Source organism: Trichogramma pretiosum, unplaced genomic scaffold, assembly GCF_000599845.2.
Source record: "Trichogramma pretiosum strain Unisexual culture from Peru unplaced genomic scaffold, Tpre_2.0 scaffold3, whole genome shotgun sequence".
Taxonomy (NCBI): Eukaryota; Metazoa; Arthropoda; class Insecta; order Hymenoptera; family Trichogrammatidae; genus Trichogramma; species Trichogramma pretiosum.
The window spans coordinates 468127-492569 of record NW_019641698.1 but is presented as its reverse complement, the minus strand read 5'-3'; the positions used below and the strand labels follow the sequence as shown (position 1 = coordinate 492569).

The 24443-nt window shown below is 39.3% G+C and overlaps 1 protein-coding gene across 2 annotated transcripts in view; it reads right to left on the bottom strand.

Moving 5' to 3' along the window:
* The window catches only part of LOC106652945, a 39310-nt gene that overhangs the window by 6400 nt on the left and 8467 nt on the right, over nt 1-24443 (bottom strand). For both annotated transcript variants that reach the window (XM_014372147.2, XM_014372146.1), the window contains exon 2: nt 4728-5007. In XM_014372147.2, the coding sequence (XP_014227633.1) occupies nt 4728-5007 (280 nt within the window). The remainder of the gene's footprint in view (nt 1-4727; nt 5008-24443) is intronic.

Genomic DNA, 24443 nt, shown 5'->3' with positions numbered 1-24443 from the left:
CAATTGACAGTTCACGAAGGTCGTAAAGATTTCGCATGTGACAAATGCGAGAAGAAATTCGGACAAAAACAGACTTTACTTTTCCACCAAAAGACAGTACACGAGGGTCGCAAAAATTTCGTATGAGACCAGTGCAAGAAGAATTGTACAGAAAAACATTGTTTCCTCTCCTGTCAAAAAAAGGACACGAAGATCATTAAAATGTCGCACGCGACTAGTGAAAAGAAATCAAGTCTAAAATTATTGACAAATATGAGATATCTATGAGTTTACTTATAGTAAATTACTGAGTATATTAACTCTCGAAATGTTCTGGATGAAGTTATATTGAGCTAATCTTAGTTTATAACTAAATGACATAATTTTATGATAACTACGTTTATCATGATAATACAATTTTATTATAATGGTTTTGCTATCCTGTAAACTCTTTAATAATCATAATAAATGCAGTCCTTATGTATAAATTTTAGTAGCTCTCCTAATTGATGGATCCTTATTCTTAGTATTTTCATCCAATCCAAAATCTTATTTTAATGCTTCGATCTTCATTTTTCGAGTTTTCAAAAATCAACGAGAGGCAAATTATAATTTACGTGCGGTGGCACTTATCCAATTCCGCCTCTGTTCACTATATGATAGATCTGAAACGCTCACGATGGAATGAAAAAGTAATCAAATTTCTCGTATTTTCACAACAAGTGGCGCGTGTTTAAGTATACACCTACTCCGTTGTGAGCAGTCAATTCGAAGAAGAAGCAAAGACCAAACAATGTAAAACAATAGGCTGCATGAGAATTGATTCGTAAACCACAGTACCGATTATGCAAAAGAATCATAAACTAAACGATATTTTCTCTTATAATGTCGCGAGTTGGAAGATTTTCCAAAATTCTTCTTACTTAATTGCATCAACGTTAGCAGCTGGAGAACGTTTATCACGTATAAGCGCGTTTCACGTAAATATATATTGAATTCGTGTTGTGCCGGCACGTATGTATCGCAATATTTCCAGGACCAACACGTGCGTAGGCCACCCTCGAAACAAAACAAACAAAAAAAAAAGTGCAAAAAAAAAGATAAAAAGCCAAAACGTAGAGGTGTACGTATAGCTCGAGATACAGTCGAGCAGCTGCGGCACGTATTGTTTGTAAATGCACAGTAACTACCGCTGCTGCTGCTGCCGCTGTAGGTATAGCCATATATATAAAGAGGTAGGAAATAGTGGCAAACAGGCCGCGTCCGCTATACTCGATCTAATCCTGCTGCTGCTGCGCATAGCTGCTCGAGCTTTCATTGGGGCAAATGGGCGCGCGCGAGCGACGTCGAGCTAAGCTGCAGCTGGCACTGGAATTAATTAGGGCTACGCGAATGAGAGTTTCGACGAGCGTCGACGTCGCTCGCGTGACTCCGTCCGCGTGTACATACACTACTAGCACTACTGGTATACTCTCGAAAATAAAAGCGGGACGCGACGGTTTCGGATTTCGATTCTCCGCGATTATGCGCGCTTACGTGCACGCCGAGGCGCAACGAGGAATCTTATACTTGGCTATCGAGGCACAGAGAGGGAGAGAGAGAGAGACCTACATAGTACATATATAAAATATATAAGTACCGTCTGCACCGGTAATTATACGGCCCGTATCTTGAAACTTCTGATAGTTAATTTTACAAGTTCAAAACCCGGAGTGCATCCTCGTGTATACACACACTTGCACACTCGCTCTGCACCGAGGCGCGATGAGATTTCGACTAATGGCTCTTGGGGGGGAGGTATATCTGCAACATTTTTTTACTCGTATACACACAGCTTTGATACTCGTGGAAGATTTTTTTTTTTTAATGTTTTGAAATCCAATGTTGCGATGGAACTCGCACACACACACACACACACACACACACGCGCGCGTTTCTGCCGCTGTAATTTTCGGGCATCGGTGCGCGCGCGTTGGCGATATTAAAAGATATATTAAAGCCGCACACCGGGAGAAGCTCGTACGGTGCGCAGATATTACGTTGCCTAACAGCAGTTCCCGGTGTACGTATACATCGAGAAATAAAAATAACGCGATTGAGGGAAAAAGCTCGTGTGTATCGGCGTCGAGAGAGTATACGGCGCAAAAATTACAAAAAAAAAAAAGAAGTATAAAAGAGAGAGGCAGAAAAGAAAGGGGAAAATCGAATACGTGAGTATGTGAAAAAAACCCAAAGGGTAGTACGTATATATAGCATATCGCGAAAAGGAAGAAATGGGACCATCCGAAACGTCGAGTTGCTTCATGGTATACAGGAGTGCACGTGTGCATGTGTGTGTGTGTCTATGTAAAATGGAAAATGAGGCCAACATCGAAAAGCACGAAAATGTGCACGTTTGCGAGGGGGCATATAGGTAAAATGAAAAAAAAAAGAGGAAGAACGAGAATAACTTTCAAATTTAAAGAATGAAGGTACAGTCTGCACTCGTTACAATTCTTTTTCGCAGCTAGACACCGGCTTGTTTTCATTGACATTGATTTGTTTTCATTAGAATAAAAAATATAGCCCTGTTGAAAAGTAATAAAAGCCAATCGAATGTCACTAAATAATTGCACATATCGTGTGCAAATTGAAGTCAATGTTGATTTTAGGACAATCGATGGTTCGACCGGAAAACGTTACATCCTCAAATAATGAAATATTCAGGTTACACGAGTAAACTACTGGTACCTCTCGTCAATCTTTTAATTTGTAAAATAACAATTGATACACCGCGCGTATTACGCGAAATCAATTCGAAACAGATATTTTATCAATTTCCAAACGAAAGTTATATTGTGCGCACATAGTTCGATGGAATTTCAACGATCTTCAAATTATCGGTTTTAATTTTCCATGTATCATCGTGCGCTCGAAAGCGTATAAAAAATTCCATCGGTTATAATATATTCGAAATATTTCCCGAATTTTTTAATTCGGAAAAAAATCTACGCGTTATCGCAGTTTGATCATTCGTGATCTGCATCCGCGTCTCTAACTCTAAAAAAACTTTTTTTATACCACTTTGTATAGTTAAAAATACCAAAAGTACAGTGAGTGAGGTGACGTTACGACGCCGTCAATTTCTACTTTGGCACAAAAGCTCTACTCACGAGTGAAGTTAATATTTCTTGAAAGCACAGCCCGATATAATCAATGTCGTTGCGCGAACGTGACGTACGGTTACTTTTTATACGATTAAGTGGTCACCTCGTCGCGTATATATACGCAACGTCGATGTACCGTAAAAGCGTATACGTCGTTAAAAAAAAAAGGGGGGGGGGGGGAGGAGGAAGAAAAGCTGCTCAATAATATTCGCATGAAAAATCCATTTATGCGACTGTCGATAAAGCTTGCGCGCTCGTATATACGGGACGAGAGGCAGAGAGTGAGCTTGATCGATCGATTTTAACGACGCGTGCATCTGGCCCATCCCAAGCCTTCCTTCCTTCCTGCCTCTGCCTGCCTGCCTACCTACTTGCGCGGCGCGCACTTCTAAGCTAATCGATACCAAATTACGCGTCAGTAAAGCTATAGGTCTAAAGTGAAGTCAATATTGACTTCTTGGGACTCTTTTTTATGACCCCGCAGCGCAGCGCAGCTTTTATATACAATGTTGTTTTTTTTCCTCTCTCTCTCTCTTACGCGCGCGCTGCACCTTTTATGATCGCTCATTTGTCTAAAGAATAAAGCGTAGTAGTGTACACGTCCGTGCGCACACGAACTGCCTTTTGCGCGCGCTTGGTTACGTCTGTACCTGGAAACGATGGGAAACACTTTCGACCCGAATGGAAATCGGCCGACGATGCGCGCCGCCCTATGGCATTGTTATTTACTTAAAAAAAAAAAGAGACCTCTGAATATTACAGCGGTAATTGCGTTCTAATGCTTCAGGGAAGAAAACAATTTTTTACCTTGTTTCAAGAACGAAACAGAAAGTGAATTACGAAGCGAGTTACGAGACTTATCGTGAATCTTGGCACTTTTCAGTTCGGTAACAAGTCTTTGTATACTTAAGTCGCGTATAATCAAATATCGAATCAGCGGCGCGTTCGGCGATAAATTCACGCGAACCTTCCGAAGCGCCCCCGTATATATCTAACCGAACGAGCAACATTTCATATCCGCCTTGTTAATTTCCCCGTGTCATCGCGCGCCTCCGAACGGCCTCGTAGTTGTGCCGTGTTTCTCTTTCGAGGAGCCGATAGACAAGCCAAACAGATATATATCTCGCGCGATGGATAGACACGTCCGATAGATATTTCTGACGTGCGTATACTCTTGTTAATGCCACGATTTTTCCACGAGCATCAAGATTCATCGTTCACGTCAAGTTCGTATGTATACGTATGATAAATAACGCGATATCAATTTCGTATCGACAAAGAAAGTTTATAAATATTGAAAACATTTAATATAGTGCTTAAAACTATGGTATCCTAAAGATTGAATAAGGAGAGAAGTTTTGTGTGTAAATTTATTATTTTTACAACGAGGTACACTGATAAATACACGCTGTCGCTTTCGTGTTATTGTGTCAATCGCTAGGTGGCAAGAGGCAATCAAATTGTATACACACTATCAAAATAGGTAAGTTTAGCAGTTATTAAGCTGCTTGGTTTTAAAAAATTATTGTATAATATTTTTGTTTTTGTTTTGTTTATGCACGACAAAAAATGTGCAAATTCCCAACGATATCCCCAGCTTACCGTTCTGTATGATGTCGGAGTTCCAGACGCCGGGCCCCCGGTTCTGCGACACCCAGAAGGTGTACTCGAGATTGCCCGCGGCCTCGTCCCAGAGCAGACTGATTCGCGGCGGTCCCGCCTGCTGGCGGCCGCCGCCGCGCGTCTCCAGGGCGCGCAGATGCACGATCGGGCAGGCGTCGATCACGAAGTGCTGCTGCGCCCCCGAGGGCAGCGTCGGACTGGCCCAGCTCGCCTCGCGCCTGTGCTCGATCACCTCCACCACGTACCACTTGCCCATCATCTGCGAAAAAAAAGTCAATTTCGTTCTTTATTTGTATACTGCGTTGCATTGAAAATGTAATATGGTTTTAGCTTATGAGATTTTTCATTTAAATGAAAGATAGCGTTGGTAAATAAAATCTGTATTTTATGACCAAGTTTTATTAAATATTCTTTTTTGTTAATAAATTTCACATCGCAGGTATTGAAATTGAATATATTGATAACGATTTTATTTCATTTTTCAAAAGATGGATAAATTCGTATATTCATTTCAGATACCATCGTTAAGAGCTTAATAGCATTAATAATACCAAAATAAATTGATATTTTTGATCGAGTGTCATCCATTGTAAATTTTTCACCATCGATGTAACTCGAAGTCAATTGTTATAAAACATTATTACTCTTTGATTTTATATTTCCAACGCATCGATTATAACCACTTCTCATGGTCGCGCCTTATTCAAAATAATAATAATCGAATTGAACGAAGCCTCAACTTAATTAGCACCTAATTAAAGCTCGGATAGATTATGCAGGAGGAAGTGCGCGGAGAAGTGTACCACTATATGTACGCTTCTAGCCTTATTGCCTTCATTCAGGGCGATAAGAATCGCTCGCGCATGATTACCGCGTTATGGCTCGGAGAATGTTCATTAAGTGTTATAAACGGCGCGTTGAAAATCGGGAATAAAAAAAAAATGTCAATCGATCCTCGCGAGTCGAAGCTTATTATTACGCGTGTGCGGACGAATTGTTATTTCGGTCGATCTCGTCGAGCATAATATGTGTTTAATTAAAAAGGATACGAGGGAATCTGGTCGACGCGTTCTATTCTCATTAACCGAATCTTTTTTTTTGCATTCCCACCTATTAATTGTCGTGAAATTTAATTAAACCTCGGCTAAAAGTAACACAATAAGAGTCAATTTTCGCAATCAATTTGAAAATTCGCGTATTGCGTTCGAGCTTTCTCGCGCGATCATCCTCGATATCGCCAAAGTCAGGAGGAGTTCGTCGAACCCCGTTACACGATGTCGGTATTTTCAAAGTTCAAAAACTGCCAGGTAACACGCTCGTCGACGAGGGGGGGGGGCTGCTGCTGCTGCTCGTGTACATTATCCTAATTACGAGTTTTCGTGTACCGACGGATAAATGTGTACACACGAGTAATGCTCTCCCGATGAAAATTTACTCGGTATTTTACGTATAATATAGGTTCACGCTCACGCACAACACTCGATACGATGCGGTAATTATTATTCCGCGGTGTAACACGACTGCCGCGCACGCATCGTCGCTTATACCGAATCGTGGCCGCGCCTCGCGTTGTGTATAGGTAGGCTACAAACTTTCTTCGCGAGAGAGCTTTTATACACCTCGTTTAATCTACTTTATGCTCTAATTTTGTTTGTCGACCCTGTTATTAGTGTAACGCCTGTAATTTTCCTGTACTGCAACAATTTTTATATTAAAATCATAAGTCCTTGTAATTTTTGAATAATTCTTATCGTTAAATGATCTTGTTGCTATACTAATAATCGATAATTTAAATGAATACGATAAAAAATCATACAGCAATTCATTATTTACACCTCGATGAAAATTCAGGTGAATTAACGCGATCGAGATATAACGTCACCGTTCGTTCTCATCACGCGTCCAACTTCTCGATATCACAGCACTCGACGGTTAGAGAACAACAAAAATTTCCATTTTCAGAATTGCGGCTCGGGTTTCTCTCCTTTTCTCTCTCTCTCTCTTTCTCTCTCTCTCTACTCCGCGCGTACCCCGCAATATGTTTGCCCCACATAGCAACGCTAGTGGAAACTATACATATATAAGGCGCATTTTTACGTCGTAATTGAAAACTAATATTTATTCTCGAAACAATGGGGCTGCTGCTGCTGCTGCTGCACGAGAGCTGCGCGTCAATCTTCGATATCGAGGCATCTCTCGCACACACACACACACATTTTAGTTGTACTTTGCTCTTATAATACAGTCTTGCTGGGCGCGTCTCTCGTTTCTCGACGCAAGTTTTGATCTACATGCATACGAAATATATATCAATAAGAAGCTTAACGGAGCTTTACAACGAAGAGAAAGTTTCGAGCCGACGGTATATATATATTGTTATGTGCGTAATTCGCGTATATAACCGTATGTCGCGCGCTTGATTCGCGCAATCTTCGTGCGCACTCGAGCTCTCGAAGCTTTTCCGGATGATTTAGCCGTGCGTATAATTTTATCGAAACATAGCGCGCGATAATAATAAAAAGAAAAAGCTCTCACGGACTCTCCGTGTGGTGTGGGTGTTCCGAATGCGGCACTTACGTACACTTGCGCGCGCGCGCGCGAAGCTTATGTCTATAATTCGATGTCGTTACACACACACACACACACACACACACACACACACACACACACACACACACACATATTATATAGCAGTAGTCCCAGAAGCACCGAAAGGGAGAGAGAGAGAGAAATGTAGCCGAGGCACGAAGTTTCAACGCGACGACGACTGACCTGCACACTTTCGAACTTTTAACTGTACCTTCTCACGCGCGTGCACGACGACGACGACGACGACGACGAGAAGCTATATACTAGCTTTTGATGTCGTCCACTCATCGAATTTTATTTATTCAAATGAGACCTTAGAACTTTATATCGTCGCCCCAGCGCAGGAAGGTATCTATTTCCAAGCTGTAGCAAGAAGGATACTTACTCGCGCGCTGAGGCAAAAAGGTATCTATCTCGAGCGCAGCGGCAAAAAGGTATCTAATTCGAGCGAGAAGCAAAAAAGTAGCTAATTCAAACGAAGTGGCAAGAAAGTTTTGACCCGCTGAATTTAGGTTGGCAACGGAGCCGTAAATGATAAAATTTTATTTCAACATTCAACATTCAACATTTAATTCAAAGCTATGTAAAGCCGATAACTTCTACTTTCCTTTTATAACATACAAAGTTCTCTATAAGTGGCAAATTGAGTCGAAATCATGGTGAGATTGATTTGTTTGCTCGCATTACAAATGGATGAAAATCATTACACTAGCTCAAATGTTTTTCCTCTTTTTTGCTCTAATACGAAACAAAATTTTATCATTTACGACTCCGTTGCCAACCTAAATTCAGCGCATCAAAACTTTCTTGCCACTTCGTTTGAATTAGCTACTTTTTTGCTTCTCGCTTGAATTAGATACCTTTTTGCCGCTGCGCTCGAGTTAGATACCTTTTTGCCTCAGCGCGCGAGTAAGTATCCTTCTTGCTACAGCTTGGAAATAGATACCTTCCTGCGCTGGGGCGACGATATGTACGTCGTATGGTATATATACGGTGAGACAAAGTTCGGCTAGGCGTATATAAACAACCGAAGCGCCAATGAACGAAAAAGCCCCCCCTGGAATTTTCGACTATTATATGGCCCTGTACAATTTATCCTCTTGCATTCCGGCCAGCGCGAGTTTAACTTTTGGGCTAGCCTCCCCCCAACGTGGCGCTCTCGAAACCTCAAACATTTTCACGTTCTATCTTTCTCTCGTGTTGTAACGCGCGATGCACTCGCCTAACGGAAAATACCAACAAAGCCGCGCGCGTAAAATATCAACGCGCCGATCGTTTCGTTTCCTTTGTTTCGTAAGAAAACTGAGATGCTTTAAAATTATCGCGAAAGAAATGAACTTCGATTTGTACATGCGCAAGCGTAAAATTGAAACAATCGGATATCGACGTTCAAAAGCTCGTCTCTTTCTCTCCCCCATCTCTCGAAGCTGCTGCTGCTGCTGCTGCTGCGGCCGAAAACCAAAAGTTGGCCCGGGTATAAAATATGATGACGATGATGAGCAGACTGGAGCAGCGCAAGAGGCTCGAGAAAGTTGGCAGTATTATAGACGAGATGCATAAAAGTTTTATAGGATATATGTATATAATGCGGGTGTAAAGGAGCAGGAGGAGAGGAATTGGCACGCGCCCCTATGCCGATGGCCAATATATAACTACGAGGCGGATGTGGTCAACGCTTATATTTGATGTTTCGCTCCTTTTCAACTTTATTATTACTACCTGCATCCTATTATGGCGGCGGATGGGTTTCAATCCTGAAAATTATGCCGGCGAATCATATTGTTTTGATTTCACGTTTTCCCTGTATTATCCGCTCCGTATGCGAGTGGAGCAAATATGCCAATGCGATTTGCCAACTGGAGCTTTCGACAGGTATATGTATGGAATCGAATACGCGGTACATAATTACAACGCGGACCGGTTGAGGCCGTTTCATTAATTTCATTAGTTCGAGCTTGCCAGAATTTCCGCGGCGCGTTTTTCTTTCAATTCGCGGCATTTTCGTGTATCATACGCTTGCCCCTTATCCGATCGATTCGATCTCGCTGAACGCAAGGGGTTTTTGAAAAGTTTCACGCTTTTAATGCGAGAGGCCTATTTGAAGTTTTTATTACTGCGAATGAATGTTTTGTAAGTATAATCAACTTTTTGATACACAGTCACCCTTTTTGTAAAAAGTATTATTTCATTGAATCAAAATTTTCAATTAAAAAAATAAACTTGAAAGGTTAATATTTCAAAAAAAACTGAATTTTAACGCGGATCTAGTGTAAAATCAGACATTGAAATTAGAGTAGCCGAACTAGACAGTATTCAAAATTCTTTTACATGAAATCTTCGTTGAAAATTAAATATCAGTGCAACCGATAAAAATGCAATCTCATAAAATACAAATTCAATTATAATTAAAGACAGTATCCACCGATAGATGGCGAGTACCTCTGTATCTGTAAATCTGCAAGTAACAAAGTAAAGTTAGCTTTATAAGTATTGCGACGATCGTAATTTCACACGTTGGCCTACGAACGAGAAATCAGTTTAACACATTCTTAAAACGTGCTCATCTCTTCGTTAGGTTGGATATTGCGCCCATTAGTCTTTGCGATGGTAAAAAAAGAAAATAATAATGATGAAATAAAATTCATGGAATATTCTCCAGAGCAAAAGAATTTAATTAAATGCGTTCACGCAATGCAAGGCAGAAAGTGTTACTATCTACTCATATATGAGTATAGATAACGCACGCAAAGTCTTGCTCAATGGAATGTATAGACAGACATACGAATTTAAAAGTATATTCAATAATAAATACACTAACTTTTCACGGGCTGTGAGCTAAATGTAATCGAGTTAAATGTTATTCCCGATTGATGTTGAATCCTATAAAGAAAATTTTAATAATCCAGACGTAGCGTCGAGCTAAAAGCACGAGCAAAGGATAAAATAATTATTGCGTTATTTCTGCATTCGATTGCCTATAGAAAAGCTCATTTTTCATTGATCATGACGTTTTATTAAAATCTTTACTGCATAAGTTGGATATTGAAAAATGCGAAGCTACGAGAAAAACTTTCTGCACGCATAAAATTTATCGATGTAAAATAATTTTAATAAATAATAATGACATATTCATCGATTGCTAAAGTTAAATACGAAATATATATTAATGAAAGAGGCAGTGGTCGGCGGTGGCTTTTTGCATCGCGTACATATACTCGATGAAAAGAGCGAAGCCGCGCCCACCTTATTATTATATCACCATAAAAGTATCGTTTCAGTTCGCGGTGGATGATTTCTTTTATCGGTTATATATGTATCGAAATAAAAAAGAAGAACGATACGAGCCTTCGGTATATATTTTACGGTATATTCCGCGATATTCTAATGAGAGGCAAGAGCTAGCGCAGACGAGGCGAACGCGTTTTCGTCCCATTGAACTGCGCGCGGGTGCGCAGGACGTGATTTATTTCAAGAAAAGACCGAGTCTCCTCGCGAGCGAGAGAGAGACAAAAAAAATAGAAGAAGAAAAGAGCGATCGCTCGGAAAAACGTACAGCCTCGCGTATAGAGTACAGACGCGCGGCGGCGAGTGACGACTACGTGTGTAAGTACGCAGCTACCACGTACGGGATACGCAGGCGTAAGGGATTTTCAACGAGGATAGACGGCAGACCAGGAATGTCGCTTTTTCTTCAAACGAAAAATAAACAAACTTTCAGCTATGGCTGTAATGCGTATCGAAGTGTCCGTTATATTCCAAATTGCATTTTTGAGTCTGTTTCATTGTTGAATCCATTGATACCCAAAATTGTGTTGGTTTGAAAACTATTTTGATATTTATTCTGAAAAATCCATACTGAAGGGGTTTCGTGTGTACTCTTTCAGTAGTCTGGCGATAAATAAAAAATAACATGTTTTTTCGACTTGAATGGTGATCCATGTACCATCAAAGTTACGGCCTTATTGATATTTGCAATTTTTTCGTAAACTTCTATAAGAGAGCTTAAAAAATGGAATCGCAGCACGAGCTGTATTGAAATTGTTCAGACGAAAAAAAATTACAACAGTTTTTACTCGTTTTGTTCTGTGAATGAAATTTTGATTTGTATAAACTATCCGATCGAAGTAACGGAATTTTCGTTGACGAAAATTGTAATTCGTACTTTCGAATCGAAAATTCACGACACGTAATCGTGATAACGATACGATTAACTATGAATTAATGGTGATATTTGCATTGAATATCAATAAGGCGGGTTTTATTTGTATCTCGTGCTACGTGCACCACTGTGTCAACTGGGATGGAAAGTTAATAAGCTCGCGTATGAATTTAATATTTGACGCGAATTTCAGAAAAAAATATAAATCATGCTCATCCCTTTTCGAGACTCATTTCGAGCCGTATATCAAAGAGTCGCGAAGTACACTTCTTTTAAATTTAATATAAAAAAAAATGTAAAGTTCTCTCCACGTATGCCGGCTTGCGCGCAAGCCACCGCGTGACTATGCGAGGGGGGGAGCTTGCAGCAGCAGCCACTCACGAAAATCCACTCGGTGCATGCAGCGCCTAGCGCATAATGTACATATATAAAACGTGTAATTCGCCGGGAAATTTAATATAACCCTGTACGAAGTTTGACCTCGAAATTCATATAAGAGCTTTTCGTAACTCTGGAGTTTACGGAACGAGTATATGTATGTAGTGTATGCACGCGCCTCTGCACGCACGTGTTAAAGACTCGACTGCGCGCCGCGCCGCGTATTATATAAACTTTGTGTGTACCTACACGCGGGCACTGCTCGACTGCCGCCATACCCCGGCTTTGTTGTTTTTCTATATCCTGCGCCGTTTATACACACACACACTCATACACAATGTTTTTGTTCGCAAAATTTCACGGTATATTTCGCCTCATCCGTGTATAGTTGCAAAGTGTAAAATTTATGTTTGAGTTATTAATTAATCGCGAGATTACAAAATTGGGTATGAAAAAAGTGGGAAAGTACAAAATTTAGCCGAAAAGTTGTTGTTTGTATAGCGCACCAGATTCGGATGCAATGACTTGTAGATAAGACGAATGCGTTAGACAGTTGAATTAATTATCCTTTTTGTGATAGTAGACCTAATTGTTCCGGAAGAAGTTTTTAACCCCGATAATGGTCTAATGATTGAAAAGTGACAATTTAAAATGTTTTATAATACATTGCTAAGTAAGATCATTTCAAATGTCCCATTAATGACAAATTAACGGTTATTAAAAAATTTAAGCCAATTTCCAATCAATTTAAATACGATCTTATCACTTTAAGTCTCTACCACTAGATGGCGAGTACGTTTATCTGTAAATCTGCAAGTGGCAAAAAAAATTGTATGTATAAGTCAAAGCGAGTTCAATAGCAAAGAGGTTTTTTGATTTTCAATAAATTTAAATACGATCATATCACTTCAAGTCTCTACCACTAAATGGCGAGTACGTTTATCTGTAAATCTGCAAGTGGCAAAAAAAATTGTATATATAAGTCAAAGCGAGTTCAATAGCAAAGAGATCTTCGTTTCCCTAATCCTTATTTGGAAACTTCGCGAAATTAACAACCCTTTATCGATCTATATGTCGCTTCGATTCGAATAATTCAAGTCGTTGATTAATTGAAAATCCTCGATTTATGAATTTCGAGAAAACCTCGTTTTCATCCGAGCGCGGTGACATCATTTCGAGACGTCGATGAGGCCGTACACACATCATCGTACGAGTTAAGATTCCTGCGCGCTGCAGGATTTAATGCTGCACGCGCGAAGCGTCATACGTGCTGATTCGTGATTACGCGGCGACTCCGAGTTAAATCTACCTCGTAACGGCTTTGAAGCAGCTTGCGGTTCGTATATGTTGTCACGACCGCCGCTGCAGCGTGAAGCTCGTTAAGCGCATGGTCGGAAAGTGGCGCGCGCTCAAAATGGCACTAATTATTATTACCCCTTGAATATAATTAATTCAACCCTCGAGTTAAAAACTGCGGCCACGAGCATCGCTTCCGTGAGAAACTCGACAATGCAAACAACTTGAACCAAAAATATAAATTCCACTATTTACAAGAGGTACAAATTAATGTTGATTTTTGTTTTTATTCACAGAAAAAAAATGGCACAATTATACGATAAACAGTTATTTTTGAATTATAAAGCTAAAATGAGCAGGACTATTTACCAACTTGAGTAGCTCACGCATCGATAAATATACATTCAAAATGTATTTGAATCTTGTCTCGAGAGATATCATCGTCTGGCAGAGTAGCCGGAACCCACGGCGCACTGCGTGATATAAAGCTGAGTTTTCTGTCACAGGCCTTGGCGCGCAATATATAATAACCGCACTACGAGCTGCCCACGTAATTTACGGCTCACCCTCGCGTATATACGAAAATTAATGACAAGAGAGCAGAGTGAGAGTGAGAGAAAGAGAATGAGAGAGCGAGAAAGAAATGAATTAAACGAACCGGTTGGGCGCTACTGGACCGATTATATGGGTAATTTACTTGAAAATCTCGACCTACTATTCTCCGGAATATATCCGCATATACACGTGATTTTTTTTCACCCCTATTTTGAACCCTCACGCGGTTGCGAGCATTTTTTTAATGTTTTATTCGCTCCCATACATGTTTTGAATTTATTATTCCACGGTGCCGTGAGCCTTTTCAAATGGAGAAACAAAAGCGATGCGGTTAGGTACGAGTTTTGAATTAAAATTATAATCTAAATAAGTTTAAAAATTGTTGAAACATTTTGCCAACAAAAAACTGTTGGAACTATTCAAGAAAATATTATGAATTTTTTCCACGTTATTTAAAATGTTTTTTTCAATTCAATCGATAAAATTTCATTTGAAAGTCAAAAGCTATTTTGAATAACTCAGTCTGGCGCCATTTAACATAGTTGAAGAGGTTCACTAGTTCAAAATCCATTAGCGCAAGAAGATTGATTGGCGTACAGTCACGTTGAGGGTTTGATTTAATAATAATTAATTAAATAATGTTATAGAATTATTTAATACAACAAATTCAAATTTAAAAAATACGATTCTGTAACGTTTTTTAAAAAACTCATATTTGACTGCAACAAAATTCTCTCTCTTTCACTCGATCTCTTTCTTTCTATCAATGAGCGTAATAAAATTAAAGAAAATGGAATAAAAGGCACGAAGTCTGGTTATTGAATTAAAGCTTTTTTCGAATTTGCCTAGACCGCTTTATTGGAAAATACCTGATACTGATGGTCGAAAATTAAAATGAAAAAAATTTCCGCTTATATGAATGGAATTCCGACGTCATAATTCAAGGTAGGCCCTTAGTAAAACCCGTAAGAATTCGTGCATCGAGGAGGAAATGTCAGTTTAATCAAATTATACTTTTTCGAACTTGGAATTATTCAATGTTAATAAATCGTACAAAGTTCAATTACCTCGTTAATCATTAATACCACTCGACACTTTTTCATGAATTTGATTCATTTGTAATATAATTCGAGTCAAAACTGAGCTCTCGTGCAGCGAAGAAAATATTTTTTCTTGGAGTACTAAATCTGTATCTCGAAACGATGTTGATGTATATTTTTAAGCCTTCGAATCTCTTGAGATGAGATAATCCGCAGTTTCTAAAAAAACCGCTATAAAATTTTTTTCATACCAACAGTTATCTGCTTCTGGAAGTTGAAGCACTGCGCGCTATAAACAAGTCCTCGATTTAACGCCAAAAAAAAGCCACTTCTAAACCTCATCTCCTTTCCGTGAATAAATTTTCCGGGTCGGGATAATGCGCGATATTAGCATCGCGAGAGAAACTTTCGTATATAGCCATGGTTTTAGTCGTTACATGCCACCAAGCTCCCAAGTAGAGAACCGACCACCTCAAGTCGAGGGGTGGCTTTCATGCACATATAGCCACTTGCGCATTCTCGCATCCCTCCTCGACCTACTTTACGCGGGCCGTGTCTATATACCGAATGATCGGTTACAAGTCTGCGAATCTGGCGAGACTCGTGTACATATATTTCGATGCGAAGAGGTTTTGTTGAATCCGTTCTTGGGCATCGTCCGATACTATCTAATTATTTAATCATCGAACGAGCATGTAAATTCGATGGGAATATTGTATACTCGTTTGAATTTTACTTCGACCGGCAAATTAGACTCCAGCAGAGGGTTAATTAGCGAATGCGTCATCGTGGGAGAGGATCGAGGTCGACCACCTGCCTCGAAGATAATTCACGAGAAAATCCAATTTTTGTTCTAACGTCTGCGCCAAAGAAGGCTTCGACTTTTTCATTAAATTATATGAGATGAAAGCGCGCCGGGTTTTCTCCCTGTAGATTGATGCGCGCCCCCTTTTATCTTGTAAATCTTTTTTATACTTTTCATCAGCGACTCTACCTGCGATTCAATTCTGTCTTAGCTAATTACGCATTGAGAGCTACAGTCGAAGATTATTTGTGTCGGAAGAAATGTTAAAATCTACACAAGCAATTTCAACAGAATTCTTTATCAAAGCTATTTTCTCAACAGTGCGCAACTCGTATTTATATGTACTGTATATATAGATAAAGAGGTCTCTCGCCCAGGAATTCTGCCGGATAAGTCTTGAGAACTATTTTGTGTGAATACTTGCAATCACCGGTTATGGGGCATTTTTAAAGTTTACGCAACGTTTAGTTTTCAGCCCCCTGAGCTACGAAGCTCTGCACCACTGCGCGCATAGCTCGTCTCATATAATGGATCAAGGGAAACTTGTTTAAAGTTAAAAACCACGATAAAATTGCCCTTTTCTATATATAATACTTGTATTATATATACTCTTGAGTCGGTATGCCGCTTTGTGAAAAATTTCTCTCCGAGAGAAAAACTTTGAAAAAGCGATTTTTCGTGCCACACAAATTTATCACGAGAATGTCGCGTTCCCGAGCACAATGAAGCACATCGAGCGTTTTGAAATAATAATAAGCGCCGTATCTGTCTTATTTTATTGTTTTTGACGATCTGGTATTACTTCAATTTACCTTCTTTTACAGAGTTACGGGCAGAAAACTGCGGCTTAAATATACTTGGACTACAGTAACGCGAAATAACATCTGACATACCTTATCCGATATCCAGTAGTTTGATATGTTGTAGGATATTTTTTATCTGGAAGTATGTTACTTGTACAGATCGAGAGAATTATTTATTTCTTTTTCTGTGTACCAACTTTTGCAAATTTACCTTTCATACGTGTAATGATTCAAAATTACTACGAAGAATTATTTCGAAATTTCATTTGTATAGTACTAATAATTTTTTTACGAACTGCTCCAAATTCAAAGTTGGCAAAAACCCTTTTAATCGATGAAATGCAAATAAGAGAGTATTTTACAATGATCAACTTGATTTTTTTTCGCCTCGTCAGCGGAGAGATCGATACTTTTCAATAGCGTGAAAGCAGTATTAAGGCTCACTTTGATATTGATATAAAAGTTGAAAAAACTGCCCCGAAGTGAAAATTACTCGCACGGCTATTTTCATTGATGAGGCTTCTGAATAATGGAAAAGTTATAATCCGAACATAATTTGTCTTCTTCCCTGTTTTACCACTATACTCTGTCTTTTTACTTTAAAAAAAAATTAAAAAAGTACTAAGCAAATACAAAACTGGGTCAATGTCTGGAACATGTTAACTCATCAATGTGTCTCTTTATATTAGTTAGAGATGTAGATATTCGCTCGATCTTTCCTAATTAATAAAATTGGATTCGAGATGAAAATTGTAAGTTCATTAAATCTATTGTTTGCTTACACTAAATTTACTTCGTTCAGAGAGATTGAATATCATGTTTTCATGACATTGATACAAAACGAACTTTTCAATATTAATCAAACATGATCTATGATTTTTAATTAGTTACTTTGATGGAGAATGAAAGTTTATCTAATTTTAAATTAGTTAGCAAACACTGAAAAATCAAACTACTATTAAATTTTGGCAATTATATAGTTTGGTAACAGAACGTCATTTTTATCATATTGCAATGGATAATTTTTACGGATCAAGTATTTTCTTTTTAAGAAATTTTGTATTTATTTATTCGAAATCGTTTTAACCATTCGACTCAACATAACTATTTATTTTTATTCTTTTGCTGATTCTTCTAAATACATAAAACATATTTATAGCAAACCAGCAATGCATTCGGCAAAAATAAACAAACAAACATTGACAATAAGTAATATCTGTCAAACTGCGACTGTATGATTTTAGCTAATTCGGTTATGCAAGCAGCTTTCATAAACACTCGCGTGTATTTGTTTGAAGTAGGCGGAAGCTTGAAACTCGCAGCGTATAAATGTATGAGCCGTTTGTAGATATATATGTACACGTGTGTCAACGGCCAAGTTCCATTTGCTTTTATTTATTGTTATCGTTGTTATAAATCAAGAGTATTTCGCATTTCAAATCGAAGACGAACATCCATCCATTTTTCTGTATTTCGAGTATTTTCACATTGAAATCAGGCATCAGTCTCAAATTCGATCTACTTCACAAATATATAGTCGACAGGAAACAAAAATTGAAAAAAGTCAATTTTATACCCATGGCGGAGCTTTCTCGATGAAAAAACAAAATAGCAAAGTATGTCTGTACTATGTTAGCTCGAAAATTTGAGTAAATTTTTATAATGATACATAATTACAATATTGTAAGTAAACTTTCTTTTTTTTAATACATTTTTGAAGCAAAAACAACACCGATTTTCGTTTAGAGTCGTTCGAAAGCGATTTGTTCCTATTTGTAAAGGAAACTCACGTCTTCGATTTCGAACTTCGCCCATTGATTTTCTTGGGAGCAAAATACCGCAACGTCGAAATTGAAAGGCTGCGAGTGATAGCATCTTGTTCCGGCAAAAAAAAAATAACAGGGCACAACTCGGCTCGCAAACGAATTAATCCCTTTTTGTCGGTTTTCAAAGTAGATAATGTGGTCGGCGTCTCGGCGTCACTTGTAATCTCTGTATAAGGTCGTGGGCATCGCTTGTAAGCTTGAAACTTCAAATACCGTTTTGAAAAGTTGTTACTCTCCAAAGTTTTACCATCTAACATCACACAGAGAATCGATTAGCCCTTTCATACTCGTTTCTTTTTTTAATACATCAGGATTAAAAAGTCAAGTAATGAGCCATTAGTTCATCGCGTGGCACGTTTCTTCAACGTAGAACGAATGAAAAAGCGAAAAGTTCGCAAGGGTGTAAAAAATGGATAATGAAGTACCGGATCATTCGTACGCAGAGCGAGTCAAAAAGTAAAAAAAAAAAAGTACCAAGAAAAAGAGACCACACCTAACAATTAAGAACGTGACGCGAAATACGAAATAAGCAGTCACGTTAAAAGTTTGTTTAATTCGTCGGTATGAATAAAAATACTCTCTAGTTGGGTCATTTTTCCATAACGAGCAAACTAGTTAAAACGAATTCCATGAATTTTCATTTTAAACGTTGATCTATGTATCATTCCTATTGTATGTATTTTCTCGTAAAAAAGCGTATTAATCGAGTTGGAAAAACTACACGACAGTGAAGTACAGGCAATAAAAAATAATCACGATTCACACAAAAAATCTATAGTCTGCAATTGCATTTTATAGTGTATATCTATCTACACATTTTTAAGCTTTGGTTACAAAATTAAGTAAAGTACAACGAGCTCGTAAGTAAATGCGCCTTTCACGATAAATACCCAAGCATCCAAGTTATTCATTAACTAAATGTTAGTTCCAAGCTAATATCAAAAGCTTCCAAATCTTTTCGAAAAGTCTTTTCGAAAAAGCTCATGTCTGATTGAAAAAAAGAGTTGTATGCAGCTCTAAAATCGATGCAAAAAAGCATGTTTCACGGAGAGGGCCGGCAACAGCAAATAAAGTATAGATCTAAAGGTATACCAAGCCTGCCCCTATTATTTTCCGTTTGAATGCTTTTTCCCGAGAACAAGTTTTTCCCTTCGGTTTCCAAAGTGACTTACATTTTTTGTGCATAAAAAGCAACCAAAAAAAAAAAATTAAATAAAAATGCAGTGATAAGCTATTCGCCATAAATATACACGAAAATGTATGTTATTTAAACGTTGCGTTAGCTTTGTACGTTATTAACATACACGTTAAACAGTTTAGCCAGAGAAAGAGAGTAAAAAAAAATATACAAATAAGACCGCGCGCTCAAAAGTACCGAGTTATTTCGTGTGGGTGCATGGCAAACGATAAAAGGAGCGAAATTTTCAAACGGGCAAAGAGACCTACACCGAAAACTCTCGAGCTCGACAAATTCTTTATCCGTTAAATTGCTTGGCTCGAAAACGAAATCTCGCACCGACGTTTCGAGTTTATTTTTATTCTTCCTTTTTTTTTGCGCGCGCGCGCTTGCAGTTAAAAAGGATTTTACGCTAAATAAAATTAAAGAACGTGCAAAACGCTTCGTCGTCGTCGCGCGCGCGCGCGCTTATTTCAATTTTATCGCCGCTATATACTTTTAGAGCTATATAATGTATACACACGTAGAGCTTGTCTCGAAAAAAGGATTACGCGGAATAAAACGTGCATAAGCCACGTCTAATAAGGAGATTTTTAAAAGAAGAAAACCTAAATCCGTACATCATAGAACTAATATGTAAGCCTTTGAGATGTATCAAAAATATGTATATATGCTTGATCCATACGGTAAAATAATGCTTGTTATATGAAATGCCGCGAGATTTTTCCTGCTGAGCTTTTCATGCCAAAAGAGAAAGCGCAGCGGCTGCGCGAATATTCGAGGCGAAGTCAACGGCAGAAGCGCCAACGTCTTTTACTCCGTCGCGAGCTTTTTGAGTTATCTCGGAAAAGCTTTATAATATGATATATAATGCCTAATGCGAATACGTGAGATTTGTCGCGTATTTTTTTTCGACTACTTTCAAAGTGAAAAATCATAAAAAGGAGTCCCATGGATCAAATATTGTATCCGTATGCATAAATTAATTTTTTCTTCGACATTATGTAACGAATCAATTTAAAAATTCATTCAAATATATAAAAACACCATAAATAAAATTTCAGAGTCCTTTTCTTCGGTTGAATTTTCTTTCTGAAATTTTAACTTTTCTTTATTTCGAATGTTTCTGTATTTTCTAATTATCTCCCTGCAAAATTTCAGATCCTGTTGTCATGCTAATTTTCGAGAAAAAGGCCCCAAGTAAAAAATTTTATAAAGTTTTTATAAAATCGATTTTATAAAATTATCGCTTTATAAAAACTTTATGAACTTTATAAAAGTTACATAAAAACTTTATAAAAACTGTATAAAAACTGTATAAAAAATTTATAAAAAAATCGAAAATTTTGTTTTTTTTATAAAGATTTTATAAAGTTTTTATGAAGCGATAATTTTATAAAATCGATTTTATAAAAACTTAATAAAATTTTTTTACTTGGGGCCATTGAAAATTGACTTTTTAACACGGAGTTTATAGGCGCACATGTACTTTTGGACCCTTCTTATTGAATATCTCGCAAAATATATCATACAGCTCTTTCGAAAACTGATAATCTTAAGTTGAAAGTATAAGCTTTCGATTGGTATATTAACAAGTACATGTTTTCGTGCTAATTATTGTAATATTTGACCGAGAAAGTGAATTTTTATGGTCCGATTGAGGTTTTGTCGTCTGCTGAAGAGGAGAGGGGACGCTTACAACACTACAGCATAGGGCCCTCGGGCACCATAAGAGTCAAAACAAAGTAACTACACTCGTATTGACTAGCCGACTCAGTAAAGAATCACCTTAAGTCTTGTCTTGCTCTGCGCAAGTGCGTACGAGTGAAAGTCGTTGTAGAATTGCCGCGCAAGAGGCTTCCGATTACGGGGGAAACTTTCACTTTCAAGTAGCATCTGTGCATAGCTCTCATAGTTTCGACCTCGTGTTCTTTTACTCTCTTCATAGATCAAAGTGCATGTCTACAGACAGTACAAATTACAACGTCGCAGTGCGAGCAGCAAAGTCCCATCTACTATAGCGAGTGATTATTTAAAGAAAAAATATATATACTTTTTAAATAATCAGTGTTTGTGTGTCGTGTGTTGGTGTTCGAAATATAAAATGTCTTCGTCAAGTAGCGAAAAATCCGTAGGTGAAAGTGAGGCAGTCGACAAACACGTGGAGCATCCAAATTTAAAAAAATTGAAGAGCTTACGTGAAAATTACAATTGGGGGTTAGAAAACCATCGAATCATGATTGTCCATGAATTTCTACTCTTAATAAAAGATTGGAAGGAACAACTTCCAAATCTGCGCGACATTTTTACAAAGCAAGAGATGGATTGGATTCTCACGAAGAGCATCAAGTCGTCTGGTTTGAATAAGGAAATCATCGAGTTCGTCATTCGCAGCGGCTACAAAGACGAGCCCGACGTGGACGAAGACGGTAAGCCACTGCTGTGTCGTACCACAGCAGTACACCAGATAAACGAATGCAAATCGAGGACTTCGAAAAGCTTAGCGATAAAATTATTCGAAATTTACGACAAATTCCACGCAAATTATACCGACGAGTCAGGCTACACACATTTTTACATAGCCTGCAAGTATGGCCTCGACGACGTCGCGGAGAAATTCCTCGAGCTCGGCCAGGTCGATCCCAATTGCCTCGTACCAAGAACAGGTGATTCGCTGCTGTACTTCGTCGTAGCCAGAAGTGTGACGCATGCTATGGAATCGATTATTCGATTGTTGCTGAAATATGGCGCCGATCCCAGTCAGGCCAATAAGGATGGATCAACTCCTTTGCATGTTATAAGTCAATGTGACGTTCTATATAATACTGACTCCGTGATCTTGATGCTACTTGAGAACGTCGACGAACTCCAGCAGACGGTGCTGATCGACGCCCAAGATCATCGGGGTGACACACCGTTGCTTTTGGATCTGAAGGGTCGGAATAGTGAACGGAATGTCCGAGATCTGCTGAGCAGAGGGGCAAATCCAAGTTTGGCCAATGCACAAGGACTGACTCCTCTGCGCGTCATTTGTCAGAGAGACAAGAATTGCGACTCGTTAGAGACATTCTTCAAGTTTATCGACGAGTTCGAGAAGACGGTGCAGATCGATTCCCAGGACAATGAGGGCAACACACCGTTGCACTTGGCTATTTCGTGCGGAGATGCGAAGATGGTCGAATCGCTGCTGAGACGAGGCGCCAATCCGTGTTTGGCCAATGCGGAAGGACAAACTCCTCTACACGTTATTTGTCAAAGATACGAGAATTGGGACTGGTTTGAGCGATTCTTCAAGTTCATCGACGAGTTCGAGAAGACGGTGCAGATCGATGCCCAGGACAGTGAGGGCAACACACCGTTGCACTTGGCTATTTCGTGCGGAGATACGAAGATGGTCGAAGCGCTGCTGAGACGAGGCGCCAATCCGTGTTTGGCCAATGCGGTAGGGCTGACACCACTGCTGATCAGTGCCAAGAGAGACGCACACAGCTCCACGATGGAGCTATTCTTCGGTATAAACGAAGAAAGACAGTGGACGGTGGGGATCGACGCTCGGGACGCCGAGGGCCGAACAGCGCTGGAATGGGCCGTGGCGCGCTGCTGGCCGCACATAGTCAAGAGTCTTCTGGATCGTGGCGCCAACGTGTCGGGCTTCGTTTTTCCGACCCCGACCGACTCCGATAGGCACTGGGACGACAATCGTCGGGGTAACAATGATCTCGGCAAGGGTTGTCCTGTGTTTAGACTGGCTGCGACGACTGGCGTGCTGGCCGGCGTCGGACTGCTCGAGAGACGCCGGGACGACAATCGTCAGGGTAACAATGATCTCGTCGGGGATTGTACCGCGATTAAACTGGATGCTGCGACTGGCCTGCTGGCCATCGTCGAACTGCTCGAGGCAAGAGGCTACATAATGAACCAAGACGACGCCTCGAAGCTCATGGGATTTTTCGACAAGTACGGATTGTTCGGAAGTACGGATTCTTCAACCACCAAGGATGTCGACGATTTGGTAGATTTAGTATTCGAAGAGATGGCGAAAAAACCTACGTATATGGACATCTACAAGTTCGCAAGCTCGTACAAATTGCCTGAGCTTCCCCAAGAGTCTAGGGAGGCTTGTTCTTCGGGCCTGCGCGAGAAAGTATTGACGAAATTTTGCCGTGACTGGGCCCTGGATCCTTTTATGCAATTGATACATTACCGACTCCCGATAGAGTGCTGTGGAATGATCATGGAGACGCTGAAGAACAAGGATTTGTTTAACATTTGTCTGGCGGCTGCGGGTCGAAGTTCGCGACCATAATCATGTTTGCAATCATTTTTTCTATGTACGATGTTGCTTTATCAAATAAATGAATATATTTAAAAAAAAATGAGGTTCAATTTTTCCATTGATCATAATTTTCTTCTCATCGACTCTTCTATCTAGCTATATCATCTCATCAATGATGAATTTTGAAAAAAAAATTTTAATACTGCGAGCACCGGCAGTATCCTTTAGTCTTGGTTAAACCAAAAACATGAAGTTTCACCCCTCATATCTAACGCGACTCAATAAATTTCACTTCAAGAAAGCTTCGTAACGGATTTAGTTATTGCAATTTTGTTTACGCCCAACAACCGCTAATTCTAGATTTTTCCGTTGGCGATTATATATTCTCCCACGATCGACAAAAAAAAATATACACAAACTCTCTGAAAATAGCTTCAAGTCCGTTTCGCAATACGCCGGTACTTTGACCTGAAAATATACAGTCTCTGACAAAATCCCCCTCCTCGCGTACGTGTAACTATTTGTACGTGTGCAACGCGCATCGAGATCGAGCTAAAGCGACGCTCGCAAAAATTCGAAAGAATCGATCGTGCTACGGTATATATAGGCGCATCAAAAAGTGTGTAAATACCGTTCGGAGCTCTCGTAGAATGCGTATATATACAAACGCACACGCACACACGGATAGACAGTCGGAGAGCGACAAAAAAAAGAGTCGGTAGTAGTAGTAGTTTGTAGGTAAAGCCGCGCGAGCTGTTACATGCAGTGCCGGATTAACCTTCAGGGTGGCC